The sequence below is a fragment of the Anolis carolinensis genome, chromosome 5 (genome assembly GCF_035594765.1).
Source record: "Anolis carolinensis isolate JA03-04 chromosome 5, rAnoCar3.1.pri, whole genome shotgun sequence".
Taxonomy (NCBI): domain Eukaryota; kingdom Metazoa; phylum Chordata; class Lepidosauria; order Squamata; family Dactyloidae; genus Anolis; species Anolis carolinensis.
In genome coordinates this window covers 126,108,723-126,131,545 of record NC_085845.1, presented here as the reverse complement: position 1 = coordinate 126,131,545, position 22,823 = coordinate 126,108,723, and the positions used below count along the sequence as shown (strand labels likewise).

The window sequence follows — 22,823 nt, the reverse complement described above, 5'->3', positions numbered from 1 at the left end:
ATTTTATGGTTTTCTTTCTGGAAATGACATGAAAATAACATTTTCTTCTGCTATCTTGCTTCCCCCCACCACCACCACCACCACCATCCCTGCCAATTTTATAACTTTTTAACTGTGTGCAGTGGCTGGGAGCAAAACTAGGCACAACAGTTAACAGGAAATGGAGAGTGAAGCTGAGCACAGTTGTTGCTCCTCCACCTGTGAACTGTATTACAAGGATCAGCTGTTTCATTCTGACTGCCAACTAGCCATTTTTGGCAAGTCCTTCTTTCCGGGCAATTCCTTTTGGCTTTCAGCCTATCAGTCTTACCCAGTCATTGATCCACTGTTCTCCCTCCCCACTTTTCTCCCCGTCATCTTGGTCACACCCTCTTGCATTGACAGGGTGTTTTGTCCTTTTTGGAGATAGCTACAAACTGTATTTATTCCCACTTGCCATGAATCAGTCTTGGTGATACTATTATGGTGTAGCCTGCTGTTCACACATTTTAATTCCTACTATGGGGCTCTTCAAGTATTATATTGTGAGTGAAGTGGGACTGGGGGACTTATGTTATTGTGATTGCTAGTTGCTCTTCAAGTGTTGCTGACCTCTTTTTAAAAATTGTTGATAATTAGGGGGTTCTGCCCTTTATGATCTCTGCCACAAATAATAAAGAGCAGCCACTGAATATTTATAATCCCTTTTCAGATATCTGTATTTGTGATATCCAACCGTTGCACTTATTACCTGTGGTTGTATGCAGTTCCATCAAAACAGAAAGGTGTGTCCCATCAAGGGCACCAAACACACGAGACTCTCAGTAAACCCGAATCCATCGAGATTGGAAGGTGCAGAATAAATGGATCTTCTGGTTGCCTGGGAGTTCCTGTTAAAGGAGGCCTAGCTAATCCTATCCCCAATACCATCCCATCCTATATCATTCCATGAATTTATCATCCTCATCATTCCTCTGGATTGTATTCATTACTGTAATATTGCAATCAATACAGTAATTAAAAGACAAACAGAGGCCTGCTCCTTCTGCCCTGCCATGCAATCTGGATTACTGAAGTAGAAAATCCACATTATCTGCTCTGAACTGGATTATAGGAGTCCATACTGCCATATAATCTGGTTCAAAGCAAACAATCTGATTATATACGTTAGTGTAGAAGGGGCCTGGGTGCCTTCTGTACACACTTCATAGGACAACAATGAAGAAGAAGAAAAAGATACAAAGGCAGATTCCAGATTCATGGTGTTTATTCCAATTGGCTTTCATTTGTTGTTTAGGTCAAGATTGGCCTGCTGTGGTCTGAGAGTGTGTCTGAGCCTGACTTGGTGAGGCCTTTGCCGGATGCCCCGAGGAAGGCGAAAAACCTCCAGGACCAGGGCCCAATCCGCCCTGGAGGAAAATTCCTTCCCGACCCCAAAAGTGGCGGTCAGTGCTACCCAGGGCATGGCCGAAAAGACCTTTCCTTCCCTTTCTCTCCTCTCCTCTCCTCTCCTCTCCTCTCCTCTCCTTTCCTTTCCTTTCCTTTTCTGGCAAGTGGAGGGTGATGCTCTTCAGGACTGGGCATCTATCTTTCTCCAGTCATCCAACACTTTCTTGCTGTTTGGTTGTTTGCAGTCAGTTGTATCCAGCATTGTGCCATCTTCCATTTCCAAATGGTGACAGTTTCCTTCTTCTTTGTTCCCCTGAAGACCTTGCCTTCCTACTTCCCCTGGACACGGATTTTCCAATTCAAAGCTTCCATATCTACGTGCTTTCTTAATTTTCCCTCACGAAAACATCACCTTTTCCTGAGTTGAGCTTAGTGAGTTGTATCTAGTGAACCTTCCTACCCAGCAGCCGCTGCCGGATGCCCAGAGGAAGGCAAAAAACCTCCCAGGTCCTCGGCCAATCGGTCCCGGAGGAAAATTCCTTCCCGGCCCCAAAAGTGGCGGCCAGTGCGACCCTGGGCATGGCGGAAAGGGCCCTCGGGACTTACCCGCCTGAGCCTCTCCTTCTGACACCCGCTTGCCGGGATGTCTCCTTCCACATGGCAAGGTGGCCAAAGACTCCTTGGAAGAGGGACTCTTCTCCGTTGGAGATCTCTGCATGGAAATGGGTCGCCCACTTCTCAAGGCTGCGGTAGTCATGGCTTCCTGGCATTCAGACTCAGGCAGGAGGGTCTTTGTGGTCTCTTCTCACTAGGATTCTTAGTTTTCCAAGAGAAAACACGGCTCTCCTTTGGGTGCAAAAGGAAAAACCATTCCTTTTGGCTTCTTCGAACAGCCGTGCGTTTCCAGAATCACCTGTGCCTGGCAAGTGTCGCCTTTTCTCCCGGGGCGTTCCTCCTCCTTCGGGGCCCGTCTTCAGTCCACGTCAAGACCTGGTTCTTCCCAACTGTCTCTTGCTGCACACAGGCATTTGACTCTGAGATACATACATGTATTCTGCACTTCTCCAGGGCACATCTGCTTTCTCCTGCCTACCTTGGTTTTCCTCCCAATCAAATCAACTTTCATTCCTTCTGTCTTCCTTTCTTCTTTCTTTCATTCGTTTTATTTCTTCCTTCCTTATTGATTTCTCTTCATGCAGATCCATTTCATTGGATGCTTCCGGAGAATAAATTTTAAAAATGCCTCTTCACTTACCTGATGATTGGGTGTCCTTCCTCTTCATCACTTTCCTGATTATTTGGCATTTTCCTCTTCATCACTTACCTGGTAATGTGATATCCTTCCTCTTCTCTTACCTGGTTATTGAATATACTTCCTCTTCTCTTACCTGATAATAGGGTGACCTTCCTCTTCATCACTTACCTGATTATTAGGCATTTTTCCTCTTCATCCCTTACCTGATATTTTTGCTTGCCTTCCTCTTCTCTTACCTGATCATTGGATATACTTCCTCTTCTACACTTACCTGATAATTGTGTATTCTTCCTCTTCATCACTTACCTGATAATTGTGCATTCTTCCTCTTCTACACTTACCTGATAATTGTGTATTCTTCCTCTTCATCACTTACCTGATCATTGTGTATTCTTCCTCTTCATCACGTACCTGATTAGAATGTATGTTTCCTCTTCAATCCTTACCTGATGATTCGGTAGCCTTCCTCTTCTCTTCCCCAATTGTTGAGTATTCTTCCTCTTCATCACTTTCCGGATTATTAGGTATGTTTCCTCTTCATCCTTACCTGATAATTTTGTGGCCTTCCTCTTCTCTTACCTGATAATTGTGTCACTTTCCACTTCATCCCTTACCTGATTATTGGGAATTTTCCTCTTCATTCCTTACCTGATAATTTGGTAGCCTTCCTCTTCTCTTACCTGATTATTGAATATACTTCCTCTTCATCCCTTACCTGATTATTTGGTTGCCTTCCTCTTCATCACCTACCTGATTTTTGGGTATTTTTCCTCTTCATCCCTTATCTGATGACTTTGTAGCTTTCCTCTTCCCTTGCCTGATGATTGGGTGTCCTTCCTCTTCGCCACTTGCATTATAATATAGTGCAATTCCTCTTCATCCTTACCTGATCATTTTGTGGCCTTCCTCTTCTCTTACCTGATCATTGTGTGTCTTTCCTCTTCATCCCTTACCTGAGCATGGACTCTCCTTCCTCTTCATCCCTTACCTGACTGCTGGCTCTCCTCCCTCCCCTCCATCTCTTACCTGGTTGGATTTCCATCCTCTGCTTCCCTTACCTGGTGATGGGACATCCTTCTCCCGCTTCTCTTTCTGGCCATGGGAAGCCCCTCCCGGCACCTTTTGCCCCAGGGCTGGGGCTTCTCAACTGTCAGCCTGAACTGTCAGCCTCAACTATGACAGCTTCAACTGTCATAGAACCATGTGCGCATCACAATCAAAGACAGGGCGCATCATCCCAGCCTTGTATGGGCCTCACTGGCCTTGCTAAAGTATAAACTGAAGTGGGGCTCCCGTACCTTTTTAAAAGAGGGATTTCAGTTCCTTAGGAGGGATTTCAGTTCCTTGTACAACCAGGGAACAGGCAAAGAAATTCCCTCTTTTGCACCCATTTAAAGACACAGGGATCCTTTTCCCATTCCTGTTCGGGAACCGAACCCTAGAGTGATCCCTTTAAGTGTTTTGATGGATATTATTGTGACATCCCAAGCAATCATAGTCTATATTTACCGTATTTAAAAAATAATCGGGGTTGTTGTGTGTTTTCCGGGCTGTACGGCCATGTTCCAGAAGCATTCTCTCCTGACGTTCTGCCCACATCTATTACCTCTTTCATTTAAATTCAGTCATTTCTCCAACATCACTATGTAACAAAATTTGGGGGGAAAATGTTCTGTTCCTGGTTTGAAAGTGTTATTTCCTGTGTAATGGTGCGGTCCTGACTTGGAAAGGAGTTATTCGACTTCAGAAACTTTGTTTTCATTCCTGAATGGGTTGAGACTATGAGATAGTCATTGAAAACAATAGCAACATTCATTTATTTATTTATTTACAGTATTTATATTCCGCCCTTCTCACCCTGAAGGGGACTCAGGGCGGATCACATTGTACACATATAAGGCAAACATTCAATGCCATATACATAGAACAGAGACAGACGCAGAGGCAATTTAAACCTTCTCCAGCTTCCAGCTTCCTGAGGGTATGCTTATACCCTCTGCTTATGTGATTGTTTTAGTCAATTGTTATGTTTTGTTTTTGTTTCTAATTCTTATAGCGTTTTATAGTGTTTTCAGTGTTTTATTGTACAATGTTTTATGCTGATTTTATATTGGAAACCGCCCTGAGTCCCTTTCGGGAGAGAGGGCGGTATACAAATAAACTTTTACTTACTTACTTACTTACTTACTATGCTTGATTCTGGCCACAGGGGGAGCAGCTGCTTCATCATCCACTGCGACAGCACTTCCTCATTCCAACGGTGGCTGGATGATTTTTATGGTGTCATAAATTAGCCTCCCCACATATAAATGGTACCTAAATTTCCTACTTGATAGATGCAACTATCTTTCGGGTTGCTTAGGTCAGCAACGAGCAGGGGCTATATTTTATTTTTTAATTGTCGGGTGCTCACCTCGACACGGGCTGGCCTCGAACTCATGACATCTTGGTCACATTTTAATAAATCACACACAGAAATAATTCTTAGCATGTGCTCTTTAACTACCACTATTCACTTTTCCACATAATCAACAGACAATTGGATACATTTCTGCCAATGATGAACAAGTTTTCTGAAGCCGTCACGGAAGAAGTCAACACTCTGTTTCCGCAACCAGCATCTCACAGGACCCATCGTGCACAGATCTTCCGATAGCCAAGCAAAGCAATAATGCAACCCACACGTTCTTGTGAAATGCTGATTATGCTTGAAATTTCTCTCTGAATGATATGACAATCGTCCTGAATCCATTTGTCCACCTTTTGCTTGTGAAACTCAGTGGTTGCTGTCACGCAAGCCAGACATTCCCACCTCAACATCTCCAATCTTACTTGCCCAACGACACACAGTACTCACATCGACACAATCACCATAAATATATTACATTCTCTGAGGAAAATCCTTTGGGGTGACACCTTCTGCTGTCAAGAATTCAGTAACTGCATGTTGCTTAAGGCGCGTTGACTGATCGTCTGCGCAAGGTTCCATACTTCGCACTTTAACAACACAACCGTTCAATGCTAAGGCTTCCCCATCTGCGCAGGGTTCCATACTTTGCACTTTAATAACACAACTGTTCGCTTCCCCGTCTGCGCAGAGTTCCATACTTTGCACTTTAACAACACAACCGTTCAATGCTAAGGCTTCCCCGTCTGCGCAGGGTTCCATACTTTGCACTTTAATAACACAACTGTTCGCTTCCCCGTCTGCGCAGAGTTCCATACTTTGCACTTTAACAACACAACCGTTCAATGCTAAGGCTTCCCCGTCTGCGCAGGGTTCCATACTTTGCACTTTAACAACACAACTGTTCAATGCTAAGGCTTCCCCATCTGCACAGGGTTCCATACTTTGCACTTTAACAACACAACTGTTCAATGCTAAGGCTTCCTCGTCTGCGCAGGGTTCCATACTTTGCACTTTAACAACACAACTGTTCAATGCTAAGGCTTCCCCGTCTGCGCAGGGTTCCATACTTTGCACTTTAATAACACAACTGTTCAATGCTAAGGCTTCCCCGTCTGCGCAGAGTTCCATACTTTGCACTTTAACAACACAACCATTCAATGCTAAGGCTTCCCGCCAAATGGAACTCACTGTAGAGGAGAATTTACTGAACAAGCCAGTACCTGCCGCATACCAGGACTGTCATCTGTTGAGGAGTTACGAAGGTGGAGGCATTACTTTTCATTCAACCCTCGTAAGTAGAATACCAATATACTTATTATTCCTCTTGGGCATCTTTGGGGAAAGAGCTAAAGGACATATCAAGTACCAAAACCACATAAAAATACGAAAAAGGGGAGAATGTGAGGTTTGCTGATGGGGGGGGGTTCAGGGATGGGTCCCCCGGGACCCACATTGAAGAAGGAACAAGAAGAGAAATCCACGGATACCAGGGACCCTATATGAGTTTCAGTATCCTCGGAGGATAGCCTAAGCACGGATTATGGGAGTTGTGGTGTGCCGCCTGCATGGGAATTGTGGTCAGAGGAAAAGTCAGAAGTAGAGGTTACCAAATATGGAGGGACCCCTGGAAAGGTGGGAGTTGGTGAGGGTCTTAGAAGAGGCATAGGGCAAGGATCCACAGATATCGGGGGAGGGAGGGATGACCGGTTTCAGTATCTACGGGTAATGCAGTTTTAGGGTTGGTGGATGAGAGTGTGATCGAGGTGACCCCCCCCCCCCCAGGACTTTGTAAAAGATAGTTCAAAAATCAAGACTTTATGTTCTATATTCCATATATTTATAGTAGAAGGTGATTGAGACTTTTTACTGGAGTTTACTGTGGTTTACTAAAACTCTCTGCACAAAAGGTGTTTGACCTTTTAGCCTGAGGCAAGAGATAACAACTTCATGAATTGTAAAATCATGCTGCTAAAACTCCACTTTTATGAATTTCCATGCTGGGTTCTCCAGATGTTATGAACTTTGTTCTTATCAAATATTTTCAATTGTTTATATCATTCATGATTCCCCTTTATGAAATGTAACTCACTTTTATGAATTCTCCCTTATTTCCATGAAATCTATCTATCTGCCTATATGTATTTGTACTCTTTGGAATCCCCGGAAAATATGTATTTTTCCCAGCCAGGGTTATATTCCAACTTTATTTTATTTTTCATTTTATTTCATATAATTGTCAAATCATGAAATCAAATAGGAAATATTTTGAACTCAACATGAACCCCAGAACCTATCCCATTTCCTATGACCCAGGCTTCCTTTCCCAAAAACAAAAGGATAATCTGCCACCGCTAAAACCAATCAAATTCAAATTGCATGGACAATATAGGGCTTGAGTCACCGAATTCGGAGTTGTTGACCTAAAGGAGATTCGCCCCAAGGCAAACATTGTCATAGCTCACCCAAAGAAATATCCAGGACACCTCAGGAAGGCGCCCTGCAGAGCCTGTCAATATGGCTCATCACCACCCATCTTTGCTTCCATCTCTGACACCCCAAGGCATATCTAAAATCTGTATACGTGACAGAAACCCGGACATCCTTGATTGCTGCCATTAATACAATAGCACCCTTTAGAAATCAGTCTAGCAGGACTTAATCCTCTGGTTCCTGTCCCCGTCACCTCATTGTTTCGCTAACTCCCGCCTTCTCTCTCCTGATTGGCCCGAGTGGAGACGTAAGGCAGCTTCCTATTGGGCCAACGGAGCGAGGCGGGAAACGAAAGCCCGCCTCGTTCAACCTTCTAGCCTATCAACGATCAGATGGGCGGGGAAGCAGGGCGGGAAAATTCAAAGGGCTGTCAGACTGAAATTTTGTATAAATATGGCTTTATTTTGATTGTATGGGGCTGCTGGTAAGTCGAATGATCGCTACCAGAGTCCTCTTCAGCTGAATTGCTCAATAAAGACTCCTTGGCGGATTTTCCTTCAACTTTGGTGGACCTTCTTCATTTCGGCTTCAGGTTGTATTGCGGCTCGTATTTTCCTTTTGGCTCCGCCAAGGTCTGTTCTCTCAGGACCGGATCGGGTCTCTCCTCAAGGGCCCCGATCCCCTAAAACGCGGTCGACAACAAGAGATTGGGTTACTTGAGGACAAGCTGACATAGCAGTGAATGGAGAAGGGGGAATATGGGTTTTGGGAGGCATTTGGGTTTCTGGGGTGGCGGGAAATGGGCAGAGGTGTTCACGGTGACCATAGGGAGTGAATGTGGGGTGGACTGCTGAGGGCGTCGGGCCATGTGGCTGCTAGTGAAATGAGGAAGCAAGGGAAAAGAAACTCAGGAGAAAGAAAGGAATGACAAAGGAGCCAAAAGTGAAGGACAACCTTTTTATTTAAGGGTCAGAAACGATATAGTAACAAAAAGGGGTGTGAGGAGTCTCCTGGAGGCTAGTAGGTGCTGCTGGGTATCTTCAGATCTTTGCATATTCAGATCATTCATTTCATTTAAAAAACTGTGTTTACCTGTGGAACACTCCACCACAGTACCAATGCTATCATATTAATATTTAGACTGGGGGTTCTTGTGTTCAATGTAAAATATTTACGTGACATCAGAACTCGCTTTCCTTCTCTTTCCAGGCCTATTTTGTATTCGGTAAGCACCGCAGAACTATTGCAGTTCGACACCACTTCGACTGCCACGACTCAAGGCTATGACATCCTGGGAGTTTCAGTTTTGCAAAGTCTTTTATTGCTCTCTGTCCAAGGATTGCAGGTGATCTATCAATCCCAATATCTACAACTCCAAATTGTCCAGGCCAATTTCCCACAAAGCCCACCAGTATTCAAATGTGGGCATATTGGGAATGCATGCCAAGTTTGGTCCAGATCCATCTTTGTTTGGATTCACAGTGCTGTCCGGATGTAGATAAACTACAACTCCTACAACCTCCAAAGGCCTCCAGTATTTTTTCGTGGTCATGAGGGATCTGTGTGCCAAGTTAGTTCTAGGTCCATTGCAGGCGGGGTTCAGAGTGCTCTTATGTAGATTGCAGATGAACTATACATCCCAGTACCTACAACTCCTATGAATCATGGTGAACTGATTTGTTAACCTTTTGGTACTAATGTACCAAAGTGGTCCCTGATCAAAGCGGGCCCTGGTTAAAAAAAAAAAAAAAGGTTGGGAACCATTCTAATCCAAGCCCTACCAAAGAAACCATGGAACAGGAACCAAAAAAAGATGCTGTGTCAATGAACTGTATATGAACAAGACTGTTTCTGTGTTGTCCAAGGCTTTCATGGCCGGGATCACAGGGTTGTTGTATGTCTTTCGGGCTGTGTGGCCATGTTCCAGAAGTATTCTCTCCTGACGTTTCGCCCATATCTATGGCAGGCATCCTCACAACCTCTGAGGATGCCTGCCATAGATATGGGCGAAACGTCAGGAGAGAATACTTCTGGAACATGGCCACACAGCCCGAAAGACATACAACAAGACTAGACTGTTTCTGATGACCAAGTGAAAACTCAGTTAGTGAAAAATCCATAGACTCAATTGCCAGGATAGGTATTTTCTGTGGATAAGAAAAGGCATCTAAGTTATCAACCCAAATGGTTCATCAGGCTCACGTGGAGGAAAGAAAAGGCCCTTGCCTGCGAGAAGTCACTATAAACTGGAAAATGTACAGAACAATATCATCTCCTTTAAGTGAATACAGAAAGCCCGCTAATCCCACCCCGTTGAGAGTGGCTCGACTCCGCCCCTTACTTCCCGCCCGTGACGCCATCACTGCGCGCGCATCGGCGCCCTCGGCTGCTGCGTTTGTTATTGGCGCGAAGTGGAGAGGAGCGGAGAAGATGGGGCGCGCGCGGGCGTAAACGGCTGCTCCGCGGGAAGGAAGGAAGGCAGACGGCGCGAGGATGGTGAGCGCGTGCCCGCCAGCCTCGGCCAAGAGCTGCCAAACTTTTCCGTTCCTTTCTGAGGGGAAACTCGCCAGAAGGGAAATGGTATTGGGGGGCGGGAGAGGGAAAGCCGGGGGGTGGGGGAGAAATAGAGGCCTTCCATGGCCCTCCCCCAGCGAAATAGAGACATGTTTAAGCTATGTGGGGAAACACTGCGTATGTGTATAGCAGGCATGGGCAAACTTGGGCCCTGCAGGTGTTTTGGACTTCAACTCCCATCATTCCTGACAGCCTCAGGCACCTTCCTTTCCCCCCTCAGCCGCTTAAGCTTAAGCCTTCTGTATCAAGAGCCCCATCTTCCCCACACCACTCTTCCCCACTCACCCTCCTCTTTCCAAAGTTTTGGCTTTCATCAAAAGTTTCCCCAGCCTCTTCTCCCTTCCTTATTCAGTCGACTCTCCTATCATAGAATCATAGAATCATAGAATAGTAGAGTTGGAAGAGACCACATGGGCCATCTAGTCCAACCCCCTGCTAAGAAGCAGGAAATCGCATTCAAAGCACCCCCGACAGATGGCCGTCCAGCCTCTGCTTAAAAGCTTCCAAAGAAGGAGCCTCCACCACAGTCCGGGGGAGAGAGTTCCACTGCCGAACAGCCCTCACAGTGAGGAAGTTCTTCCTGATGTTCAGGTGGAATCTCCTTTCCTGTAGTTTGAAGCCATTGTTCCGTGTCCTAGTCTGCAGGGCAGCAGAAAATAAGCTCCCTCCCTCCTCCCTATGACTTCCCCTCACATATTTGTACATGGCTATCATGTCTCCTCTCAGCCTTCTCTTCTGCAGGCTAAACATGCCCAGCTCTTTAAGCCTCTCCTCATAGGGCTTGTTTTCCAGACCCTTAATCATTTTAGTCGCCCTCCTCTGGACGCTTTCCAGCTTGTCAGCATCTCCCTTCATCTGCGGTGCCCAAAACTGGACACAGTATTCCAGGTGTGGTCTGACCAAGGCAGAATAGAGGGGGAGCATGACTTCCCTGGATCTAGACGTTATTCCCCTATTGATGCAGGCCAAAATCCCATTGGCTTTTTTAGCTGCCGCATCACATTGTAGGCTCATGTTTAACTTGTTGTCCACGAGGACTCCAAGATCTTTTTCGCACACACTGCTGTCAAGCCAAGCCTATCGCCCACTTGGGCGCTGATTTTGATCAGATTGAAATAATTGAGAAGATCTGTAGCTCTAGGTGTGTTGGCCGCTGATTCCCGTCATCCCCAGCAAAGCATGTGGCCTGAATGGTAAGAGATTACACTGGTGCCTCCAATGTTAGCCCTAGTTCCTGGGCCCCCTTCCACACAGCTGAATATAACCCCACATTGGGTTGTTGTGAGTTTTCCGGGCTGTATGGCCATTTTCCAGAAGCATTCTCTCCTGGCGTTTCGCCCACATCTATGGCAGCCATCCTCAGAAGTTGTGAGGTCTGTTGGAAACTAGGCAAGTGGGGCTTATATATTTGTGGAATGTCCAGGATGGGAGAAAGAATTCTTGTCCATCTGAGGCAAGTGTGAATGTTGCAATTGGCCAGCTTGATTAACATTAAATAGCCTAGCAGCTTCAAAGCTGACTTTAGCCTATAAAGCTCTAAACGGTTCTGGCCCAGCTTAGTTATTGTGTCTCCCACTATGACCTACCACGCAATTTATGATCTTCAGGGGAGGCCCTGCTCTCAGTCCCGCCAGCCTCACAGGTGCGGCTGGCGGGGACGAGAGACAGGGCTTTCTCAGTGGTGGCTCCTCGGCTGTGGAACTCCCTCCCTAGTGACATCCGGCAGGCTCCATCCCTTTTGAGTTTTAGAAAGAGAGTGAAGACCTGGCTGTGCGAGCAAGCGTTCAAAGAATAAGTTTTGTTGGCTTCGACTCGATCTGGACTAAGGTTTATGTACAAGGTTTTGTGGATGAATGGCTCAAGTATTTTGTATTATTTTAAATCTGTTTTTAATTGCTTATGTTTTATTCTTTTGTATTGTTGTATATTGGCATTGAATTCTGCCAGTTTTGTAAGCCGCCCTGAGTCCCTTCGGGTGAGAAGGGCGGGATAGAAATGATGGAAATAAATAATAAATCCTGGCTGCTTCCTGCCTGGGGGAATCCTTTGTTGGGAGATGTAAGCTAGCCCTGATTGTTTCCTATCAGGAATTCCCCTGGTTTTTTTTAGCATGGCTCTTTATTTACTGTCCTGATTTTAGAGTTTTTTTAATACTGGTAGCCAGATTGTGTTCATTTTCATGGTTTCCTCCTTTCTATTGAAATTATCCGCATGCTTGTGGATTTCAATGGCTACTCTGTGTAGTCTGACATGGTAGTTATTAGAGTGGTCCAGCATTTCTGTGTTCTCAAATAATATGCTGTGTCCAGGTTGATTCATCAAGTGCTCTGCTGTGGCTGACTTCTCAGGTTGGATTAGTATGCAGTGCCTTTAATGTTCCTTGATTTGTGTTTGAGCAGTGCTGCATTTGGTGGTCTCTATGTAGACTTGTCCACAGCTGCATGGTATACGGCAGACTCCTGCAGAGGTGAGAGGATCCCTCTTATCCTGTGCTGAATGTAGCATTTGTTGAATTTTCTTAGTGGGTCTGTAGATAATTTGTAGGTTGTGCAGTCAGTGGTTCCCTTGAAGAGCACTTTTCCTCTGGATGAATCTTTGTATTTGCTCTCATGGTTTGTTCTTGGTCTTGCAGCTCTTCTGATGTCTGTGGTGGAGTATCCCTTGGTCTGTAGGGCCCAGTTAAGGTGGTTCAGTTCACCTTGGAGAAGTTCAGTTCACTTGCCTCTAACAGACAAGAGTTTATCTCACCCTGAACATTTCACAGATATATATAACCCCCACTTACCTAGTTTCCAACAGACCTCACAACCCCTGAGGATGCCTACCATAGATGTGGGAGAAACATCAGGAGAGAATGCTTCTGGAACATGGTCACAGCAACTCACAGCAACCCAACTGTATGGCCCCTTCCACACAGCCAAATAAAATCCCACGTGATCTGCTTTGAACTGGTTTATATGGCAGTGTGGACTTGGATAACCCAGTTCAAAGCAGATATTGTGGGATTTTCTGCCTTGATATTCTGGGTAATAGCACTGTGTGGAAGGACTCTGGGTATGTTTGACTGTCTGATTCCAAATATGGCATCATTTCTTGCCATCTGCTCTAGTTTTTGAGATACAGAACATATACCAATCATTATCTGCTCACCCGTAGAAAATCATGATACCCATATCGAAGGCTCCTTCCACATAGCTGCATAATCCAGAATATCAAGGCAGAAAATCCCACAATATCTGCTTTGAACTGGGTTATTTCAGTCCACTTCCAAATAACCCAGTTCAGAGCAGATCATGTGAGATTTTATTCAGCTGTGTGGAAGGCGCCCAAGAAACTAGAGCTGATGCAGTTTATCCCATGCAGTTTTCTGAATCTGGGCCCCAAATAACCCCAGGAACAGGCCTAAAAACCATGACATCAAGTATTTTTGTTGTTGTTCAGCTGCGTTATGGGAGTTGTGGTCTAACAACCTGGAGAGGCCAAAGTCTGCCACTGTACTGAGTTTGAAAGTTGGTTTATGCCAAAGCAAACTGTTGCTATGTATTCATGCAACATTTTTCAATACAAGGCTTGGAAATGCTTCAAAGGGGTGCGGGTTGGAATTTTATGGCCTTTCAGAGGCCCCTTCCACACAGCTGAATAAAATCCCACATTATCTGCTTTGAACTGGAATATATGGCCAGTTCAATGCAGATATTGTGGGATTTTCTGCCTTGATATTCTGAGTTGCTATCAGTCACACTTTGCCTTGGCTTTATGCCATTTTTACTATATGAGTCCTATTCTGGCCATACTGCCATCTTGCTTGTTTTATATATTTTATATATTACAGCCATTTGTTGTAGAACCACTCAATGGAGCGACCTGCAATTGCTCTTACTACGTATTATTGTTTTAAAATGTTGGAATTTTAAACATGTTTGTTAATTGCTATTACATTGGTTCTTGTATTTTGTATTATGTATATGTATTGAAAGTTTTTACGATGTGTAAACCGCTCTGAGTCCTTATCGGAGATAGAGCGGTATATAAATAAAGTTTTGTTGTTGTTGTTCTGTTGGGTTATATGGCTGTGTGGAAGGGCCCTGATGTTGTTGGACTGCTGTTCCAGAATTTTGCCCCATTGGTTCCCTGGAATAGAGCAGTGGGGGTTTCAATTCAGTGGCACTTGGAGACCCATGCGGTTTCCATCTCTGCTCCACTGAGTAGAAAATACAAGTTTGTCACCAAATATAGGTTCAACAGGGAGCCATAGCAAATGTCACCATATGGTATACATATTTGTTATGCCCATGATTTATGTTTTATGTGTATGCTTAAAATAACCTTGGTGTATACATGGCAAGCCATCTCTTGAGTATTCCTTGCCTAAGGTGCAATTCATGTAATTGCCATAGATTGACAGGTAAACCAAAGGCACAGATCCCAAAACATGTGGGTGTGTCAGATGGTCTTAAAATGTTCCAGGTGTCCTATACAGACAGTCCCTAAGTTACAAGCAAGATTTATTTATTTCGTGTCATAAGTCTGTAGGTTTGTTCTTGAGTAAAATTTGTAAAAAAAAGTCAGAAAAGATACATTTAAAGCCAAAGTGTATATTTTAGCATTGGATAACATAGGGAAAGGTGAACACCCTTTTGCTATCTGTGCAAAAGATTTCACCTCACTGATCTGTCCATGTGAGAATTTGATTTTGAAAAAAATGACATGTTGTGAAAACAAAGGAGGGGGGTGAGAAAGTTTCAGTGGAGACACCTTTTCCCCAAGGTAACTCTTTTAGGAGTGAGTTTTCCTTTTGAGTGGTAGATTTTTCTCACTTCCTGTTGTCTCAGGCATGTTCTTAACTAGAAGTTGTTTGTAAGTTTGATGCTTGTAACTTGGCAACAGCCTGTATGTTTGGCCCTATCTATACTGCCATACAATGCATTGAAACTGATCAGTGTAGATTCATACAATGCAGTCCAATGAAGTTAATGTTGTGACTGCGCCTTCGGGGATTATGGTTGATGGTGATGGAATTCGAAGAGGAAGAAAAAACCCTCGTGATGAGGGTTCACTGGAGGAGTTGCGCAGGAAGCGACTTAGAGAGCTATATGGGGGATCTTCTGAGGAAGATTCAGATGGGGAGATGGATGCTGAAGAACAGGTGGTGGCTGGGGAAGCAGGCACTGATAAGTGAAGTGTTTCAAGGATATTTCCTGTGTTTATGTTATTTTTTGGCTTATCTTTGGAATAAACTGTTTTGTAACTGGCATCTGACTCTTGACAGTTAAACTGCATTATATGAGTCGCCCTTGTGATCTGTATTGTTGTTTAATTGGAATTTGCCTCTGTCATCTCATAATGAATTAGCCTTAGTGCAGTCTGAAAACTGTTTTACAGGCATCATTATCTGTCGTGTTTGAGATTTTCTTGCTGCATATGCTATAGTTGAACACATTTTTGCTAGAGCCCAGATGTTCATTATTTAAACTATTTATAAATCACCAGATTTAAAATATCCAAAGGAAGTTAGCAAGTTATGGTTTTCTCAGTGTATGTTGGTTATTAAATAATTTCAGAAATAAAATCTTGAAGTTCCTTACTGTTTTGGTTTTTAAAATGAATTTATTTTTAAAATAAAATATGGTAACCTAGATTTCTGCCCTGGTGCACTGTAAAATGAAAGATCATACAATTCTGATTTGTTTTTCTTGCTGTTTTGTTTGGTCAGGATATCCGAAAATTCTTTGGAGTTTTAATTCCTGGAAAGAAACATGAAGACAACACTGCCAAGAAACCCAAAAATAAGGAGGGTAGCTCAGGCGCTATATCAAAACTGAAGGAAATTAAGGTTGGTGTACACTCTTTAGATACATGCCTTCTAGAGTTTTGATTGTAGGTTTTGCTAGTGCTTCTGATTTAAGTTTTCTAATGGCATTTGCAATAGCTGCTTGAATTATACTATTGAGGACAGTGTGGCCTATTAGGGAACCTTTTAATAAAAAGTTTTTGTGTTACACCAATTTAAATTATCTGAAACGGAGTGAAGGTCACTACTTTTGCTTTCCAATCTATGTTTATCTTCCCTTTCTCTTGTATATAATACAGGGTGGGTTTGGATGCCCACAATCCAGAATTCACCGAGGCCCCTTCAACACTGCCATATAATTCAGATTATCAAAGCAGGTAATCAGGATTTTATATGACAGTGTAGAAGTGGCCTGAGGTCTTGGCCCTCTAACTTCTGCTACTTCTAAAAAAGTACTGCTGCTATTTTAGCACTGCAATAATTTCAGTGGTTCTATTAGGAAATCGGGCATGTGTTATTTGGGATTTTGCGGATTGTACTGTGGTGCCATTTAGAGCACCTGCAATAAAGTCTGGGGTGCCATCACTATCTTAGTGCCCTATTCAATATCACATTTCATGTGTTTTGTTTGTACAGTAGAGTCTCACTTATCCAAGCTAAACGGGCCGGCAGAAGCTTGGATAAGCGAATATGTTGGATAATAAGGAGGGATTAAGGAAAAGCCTATTAAACATCAAATTAGGTTATGATTTTACAAGTTAAGCACCAAAACATCATGTTTTACAACAAATTTGACAGAAAAGGTAGTTCAATACGCAGTAATGTTATGTTGTAATTACTGTATTTACGAATTTAGCACCAAAATATCACGATATATTGAAAACATTGACTACAAAAATGGCTTGGATTATCCAGAGGCTTGGATAAGTGAGGCTTGGATTAGTGAGACTCTACTGTATATGTTTAGGGATAACTTACGTTGCTGTAGGTTGCTTGCACAATTTGGAACTCTGGATTGAGATTATACATAGAGTTCACATAGATGAGGATTTTCTAGATCTGATATCTTATAAAAATATATACAGGTTGGGGCATAAAGATTTTTTATATTTTGAAGGGGTCTGAAAATGAACAAAGTTATCTTGAAGAAAAATGTATATATTTCTGAAAAGTACATAAAAATAGTTTTGTTTTAATGGTTTTTAAATCTTATTGGACAAATTATTTTGTAAGAATGTAGTTTTAAATCAGCATGTAGAATCCTCGAACTCTAATTTGATATGCCCAGTACTATGACATGAGTTTTAGTGGAACACCACATTTTCTGGCGTTATAATGGTACTAGGTCTGCCAGGTGATTTTCTTTTCAATGTCGATCTAGTTGACCGAAGATTAAAAATCCATAGCAAAATGGTTTAACGATCTCTTACAGATGCACTTTGACTGAGCGTGAAGCTTGTATAGAATCCTCTCTGAGTCGTTATCACAGAACGGTTCTCAGAATATACTTGAAAAATAAAGCCCTGATATTCACTGGTCCAAAACAGCAGAGCCTAACCTCCCAAATTAGACCTACCCCATTTCTCTGCCTTCACCAAAGCCTACACAGTGCTCCCTCGTGATATGGTAGATCTTTATACCTCACCCTGTATAGTGAGAGATGCCAAGGATCGAATCTAGTCCTTTCCACTTTCTGTAGCACTGGGATAGGGCTTGGCAATAACCCACTGTTGGAAATGGAAGCTCCTGAGTTTCTTTTTCCAGAATCCTTGACAACTGGCTGACTTCGGAGTTGCTTTAAATCCCCTCCATTCAAATTGCCCTGGCCATAGAGGGAAAGATGAAGAGGCAGAATTAAATCTCCTCCCACACTGCCATCCTTTTTTCTTTTATGTCATGTCTTAGTTTTGGTTGTTCTTTTATTTGTAAAGCACCATGTACAGTGATGTTGCTATATAAATAGATGATGCTGATGATATATTCTGGGTCAGCATGTTAGAAACGGGGATTCTCAATTGTCTTTACAGCCACACCGCTGTTATAAGTATTGGCACGTCAGGCAGTAGTTCCATGTTAAACCACAAGCAGCTCAGACTATTTTATAAACCATGTTTTGCCCACTTCTAATTAACCAAAAGATGGTTGGTTTGTTATACTTTGAAAATTCTAGTAAATATATTTTGAGAATGGAATTCTAGAGTTAAATAAAGAGAAATGTACATTTATAAATGAGAAGTGGTTCTTTTAGACTTGTTTTTTTTCTTTTTGAAGAAAAGGGTGTAGTGATCTAATAAGAGAAAAATGATTGGTTTGCACCTCTTAAGGTAATATTAGGTAAACAAAAATTAATATTGATATAATTGTTTTATTTCATCACAACTAGGGAAAGAGTTCAACCCTTGAAGATGAATTTAAACAAAAACAGATGAACAAGAAAAAGAGGATCATCTATGATTCAGGTAACATTTATGGATTTTGTTATAATGCTGTTTTCATCTGTGATATAATACTTATCTGCTAGAGTTTTAATATGGAGAAAAACCAACCAGATTTGCAGAAGTCTTTCAGTTATAGATTATACAGATGGTGCCTCTATAGTGCCAGTACCACTTAATGCTCCTGTATTACTTCTGCTGAACTGTAGCATGTGTTTAATTGGTTTATGTTTACACCTCTACATTTCAACTTTCTTATGTTAGACCATTATTTTTTCCTTACTGATTATTAATCTATTTTAACTGACAGTGATTTTACAGGTTCTCAGACAGAAGAGCTTTTAATTGATAATGCTAGATTTCTAATCAGAGATCCCTGAATGCAAAAACTACCATGAACTGATTGGTTGTGCTTGCCTGTATCCTTATTGTTTGAATACTCACATTTCTTTCATGAAATGCATAGGATAGCTAAGCTGAAGTGAAACTTTAGTCTCCATACATGAATATTATTTTGAGGGAGCTGGAATGTTTTAAATCCCATCATGCTCAGCAAAATGATTTTTGGAATTGGTTATTGTATGTTAACATTAGACAGCTTTGGAGGATATAAGGGCTGCAGGTGGTGTGGTTCTGTCTGTCCCAGTGAAACTACTGTTCATCTTCCAAAACTCTGAACCCATTCATAAATAATTCAAGTTTTGTTTTACCAGCTAGTGTTTTGCTTTTATAACTTTTTCTTTTTGTGGAAGAATACAGTTCTGTGGGTGAGTGGAACTAACAGTTTGTTCCTTTTTTGGAGGCAGATTAATAGTATGATTGAAATCATCTACTTACGTCTTAAAATATTAATAGATGCCTTTCTACTTATCAGGTCTCACAAAACATGGTAGATAGTAATTAAAATAAAGAATCAAGAGGGCCAGCTGATGGCCCTACAGTATTCTGTATCGATGTGGAAGAGTTAACTTATGCTGTTTTGCTTAATTGCAGATTCTGAAGAGGAAGTACAATTGGCAAAAAGATCTAAGAAGACACCAGACAGAAAACAATCTTCAAAACCTGACAAAATTCTAAAGAAAGATCCAATTGTATATGTTTCAGAAACAGGTAAAGGGCCTTCCATTAAAGCCCCTTATGTGTATGCACTGTGCTTTATTATCATGATGCTTTAAAAAAATTGTGTGCATCCTTTAAGACAAAATAAAGGAAATGGATTAGAAGTGGGTCTATAGGCTGTTTTATTTATGTATGATCTTAACTTGCTTTATGTCTTTAAGTCTTATATGTTGATACTGACTGACAATTTCTTTAAAGCTGTTTTTAAAACATCAAAAGAAGGTATTTTGAGCTCTAAAAGCCATTGCACTATGTCAAAGCAAGAACTGCTGTTCTAGAAATAATTATTGCTTAAAAATAATGTTGTACATTGACTTAATTTGTTGCCTTTCTGGGTGGATGCACAGTAGTGCCATCATCTTCTAGGTTGAATTGGTAGATACTATTTGTTAGAATATTTTTCTGTGTTTACTGTTTATTAATAAAACTAGTTGATGGTGGAGTTGCTTTGCTTGAATTTTAAACAAATGGAATGTATATTTCTCCATGGGAAGGGATGATAATTGAGAAGTCATTTGAAAGAAAACATACATTGTTATATGGAAAGCTAAACCTAGCACCTGGATCAGACAAAGATGTTTTGGGGTGAAACTGGACTGAAATTTTTGGCATAGAAAATGTTTTGGTCACATTCTGTGACTTGAAAGAGAAAATTTCCAAGCAAACAATCTCTCTGTGCAGGTTAAAGTACAAGGATAAGATCATAATTAAGTTGTCAGTTTATTTTTGCATTGCCTCTATTCACATGCCTTTAACATGTTTGACTGGGAACAAGTCCACCTGAGACAACTAGGATTTTACTTTTAAATTACTATCTTGATAGAGTTGAGCCACAGTACTGCAAAAAGGTGAACTGTAGCTGCCAGAGTGTGAAAGATTTAAGATCTTAGAGAACTGCTTGCTGAAATGGATTTCTAGATCAAACTACCAAGATTCCAGGATTTATCTTTGTACTGTATATGTTTTTATGTGTTTAATGGCTTTTATTTAGGTTTAAACTTTTACACTTCCTTGACAAACCAGTTTTTAAATTAAAGGCATATAAATACAACCTGTCAAGGAACTGCAAAACCTTTAGTCCTTGGGATCTTTTTGTATAACTTCCTGTGTCTCTAGTACTATTGCTTTATTTATTTATGCTGATATCTCTATGTCAATGCCAGACAAAAACTTTTAAAAATACTCAGCAGTCTTAAAATATCTTGGGAACTGAGTCAAATAAGCTATTCTGCAATTGAATGATGTCATACCAAGGACAGAAACAGAAAGAATCAGAGTGATGAAAAGACAGAACTGCTTTTTGTCTTTAAAAAAATTGCCAACTTTCCTTGTTGAGCTTTGATTTTCTAGCTTTCATTTTACGTATTCTCTGTAGTCTTTTCATATGTAAATAGTTTTGGAGATGTGCCCGGAGGAGAGGCAATCCAAGGTGTTCTGTATTATGTAACAGTAGGCAGTTCAGACAATGTTTTCCATATGTGAAATACCAGAAACATTGGTCAAGGTTAATTGGACCTGAACTGCAAATCAAGGTTAGTGTTATCTAGTGCTTGCAAGTTAACAGCTTCATTTGAGATATATGCTGATTGCTTGCACATAGCTGATATTATCCTCTAACTCTTTGTAGCATTTTGATGGACAGTTGGTTGTAGTTTCAGTTTTGTGTCTAATAAAAACCAAGAGCTGTCTCGGCGTGAAGGTAAAATAAAAGTACATTAGAATCTCACTTATCCAACGTAAACGGGCCGGCAGAATGTTGGATAAGCGAATGTGTTGGATAATAAGGAGGGATTAAGGAAAAGCCTATTAAACATCAAATTAGGTTATGATTTTACAAATTAAGCACCAAAATGTTATACAACAAATTTGACAGAAAAAGTAGTTCAATACTCAGTAATGCTATGTAGTAATTACTGTATTTACAAATTTATCACCAAAATATCATGATGTATTGAAAACATTGACTACAAAAATGTGTTGGATAATCCAGAACATTGGATAGGCGAGTGTTGGATAAGTGAGACTCTACTGTATATGTTTCTTAGGTGGAATTGATTGGTGTACTGCCTGCCCTGCTGTTCTGCCTACTTCATAGCTGAGCAAATCTGAGACAAAGACAATTATTCTTGGATTAACAGCAGTGGCTGTGTTAAGGGGGAATTGGATTGATGTGGCGCAGGGCTGTGGCGCAGGCTGGAGAGTAGCTGCAATGAATCACTCTGACCAGGAGGTCATGAGTTCAAGGCCCGCTCGGAGCCTATGTTTGTCTTGTCTTTGTTCTATGTTAAAAGGCATTGAATGTTTGCCTATATGTGTAATGTGATCCGCCCTGAGTCCCCTTCGGGATGAGAAGGGCGGAATATAAATGCTGTAAATAAATAAATAAATAAATGTAGAGGCTAAATTAGAGAGGCAGATAACATAACTGGGTCAGAATCCTTGCCACTCGAATATATCATCTAGCCCAGGGGTCCTCAAACTTTTAAAGCAGAGGGCCAGTTCACAATCTCAGATTGTTGGGGGGCTGAACTATTGTTTGAAAAAATCATGAACGAATTCCTACACACACTGCACATACCTTATTTGTAGTGCAAAAAAAGAAGAAAAACAATACATTTAAAATGAATAACAATTTTAACCAATATAAACGTACCAATATTTCAATTGGAAATGTGGGTCTGCTTTTGGCTGATGAGATAGTCAAGTTAATTAGGATTTCTGTTGTGTGCCTTCAAGTTGTTTCAGACCTAGGGTGACCCTAAGTGTGAAATTTAGCACAGGCTGGGTAAATGACCTTAGAGGGCCACATCTGGCCTGTGGGCCTTCGTTTGGGGACCTCTGATCTAACCATTCCTTGCTGACAATTCCCTCCCTAAAGGTCACTGTGTATCTATGGAGAATGTTTTTGTTGTCTCCTATGTTCAAATGAACATAGCGAGCACCAGGGTTGTGAGAGCCAGGCCTACGAGCATCAAGTGCCCAGTGTTCAGGGCCTACAGGCGAGCACTGAATGCTTGATGCTCGTAGGGCCGGCTCTCACCAGGGCCTACAGCCAAGTGACAAAATCAGCAGAGGGGAACAGCTACTGTTACCCTCTGCCATTCATTTCACTGTTTCATTTGTTCCCATGCGATGGTGCCGTTCTGTGCATTCCAAATGGACGAAACAGTACAAAACCACGAATGAAACAAGATTTGAACCCAACCCTAGCGAGCACATGCTTCTTTTCCTGTTACTGTTAATCACATATAGAGGATCACAGGAAGAGCAGAAAAGAGATCATACTACTACCTTTTTGAAACCAGCAGCAAGATTCCTACAGGTAGAATGGCACTACTTTTAGAATATTATGGCACGTGAAATATTTTGGTTTTTCTGAAGCCAACACATTTGCAAAACCATGCTTTTTCAGAAGGTCAATAGAGGTGAACTTGAATTAGC

At 41.8% G+C, this 22,823-nt stretch overlaps 1 protein-coding gene across 1 annotated transcript in view; it reads left to right on the top strand.

The window, feature by feature from the left end:
• Positions 1-9,800: 9,800 nt before the first annotated feature.
• Positions 9,801-22,823, top strand: part of rfc1 (replication factor C subunit 1) — a 40,326-nt gene continuing 27,303 nt past the window's right edge. Inside the window, exons 1-4 of the mRNA XM_062982230.1 lie at positions 9,801-9,959; positions 15,751-15,870; positions 18,212-18,287; positions 19,257-19,373. Of these exons, the coding sequence (XP_062838300.1) occupies positions 9,957-9,959; positions 15,751-15,870; positions 18,212-18,287; positions 19,257-19,373 (316 nt within the window). The 5' untranslated portion in view covers positions 9,801-9,956. The remainder of the gene's footprint in view (positions 9,960-15,750; positions 15,871-18,211; positions 18,288-19,256; positions 19,374-22,823) is intronic.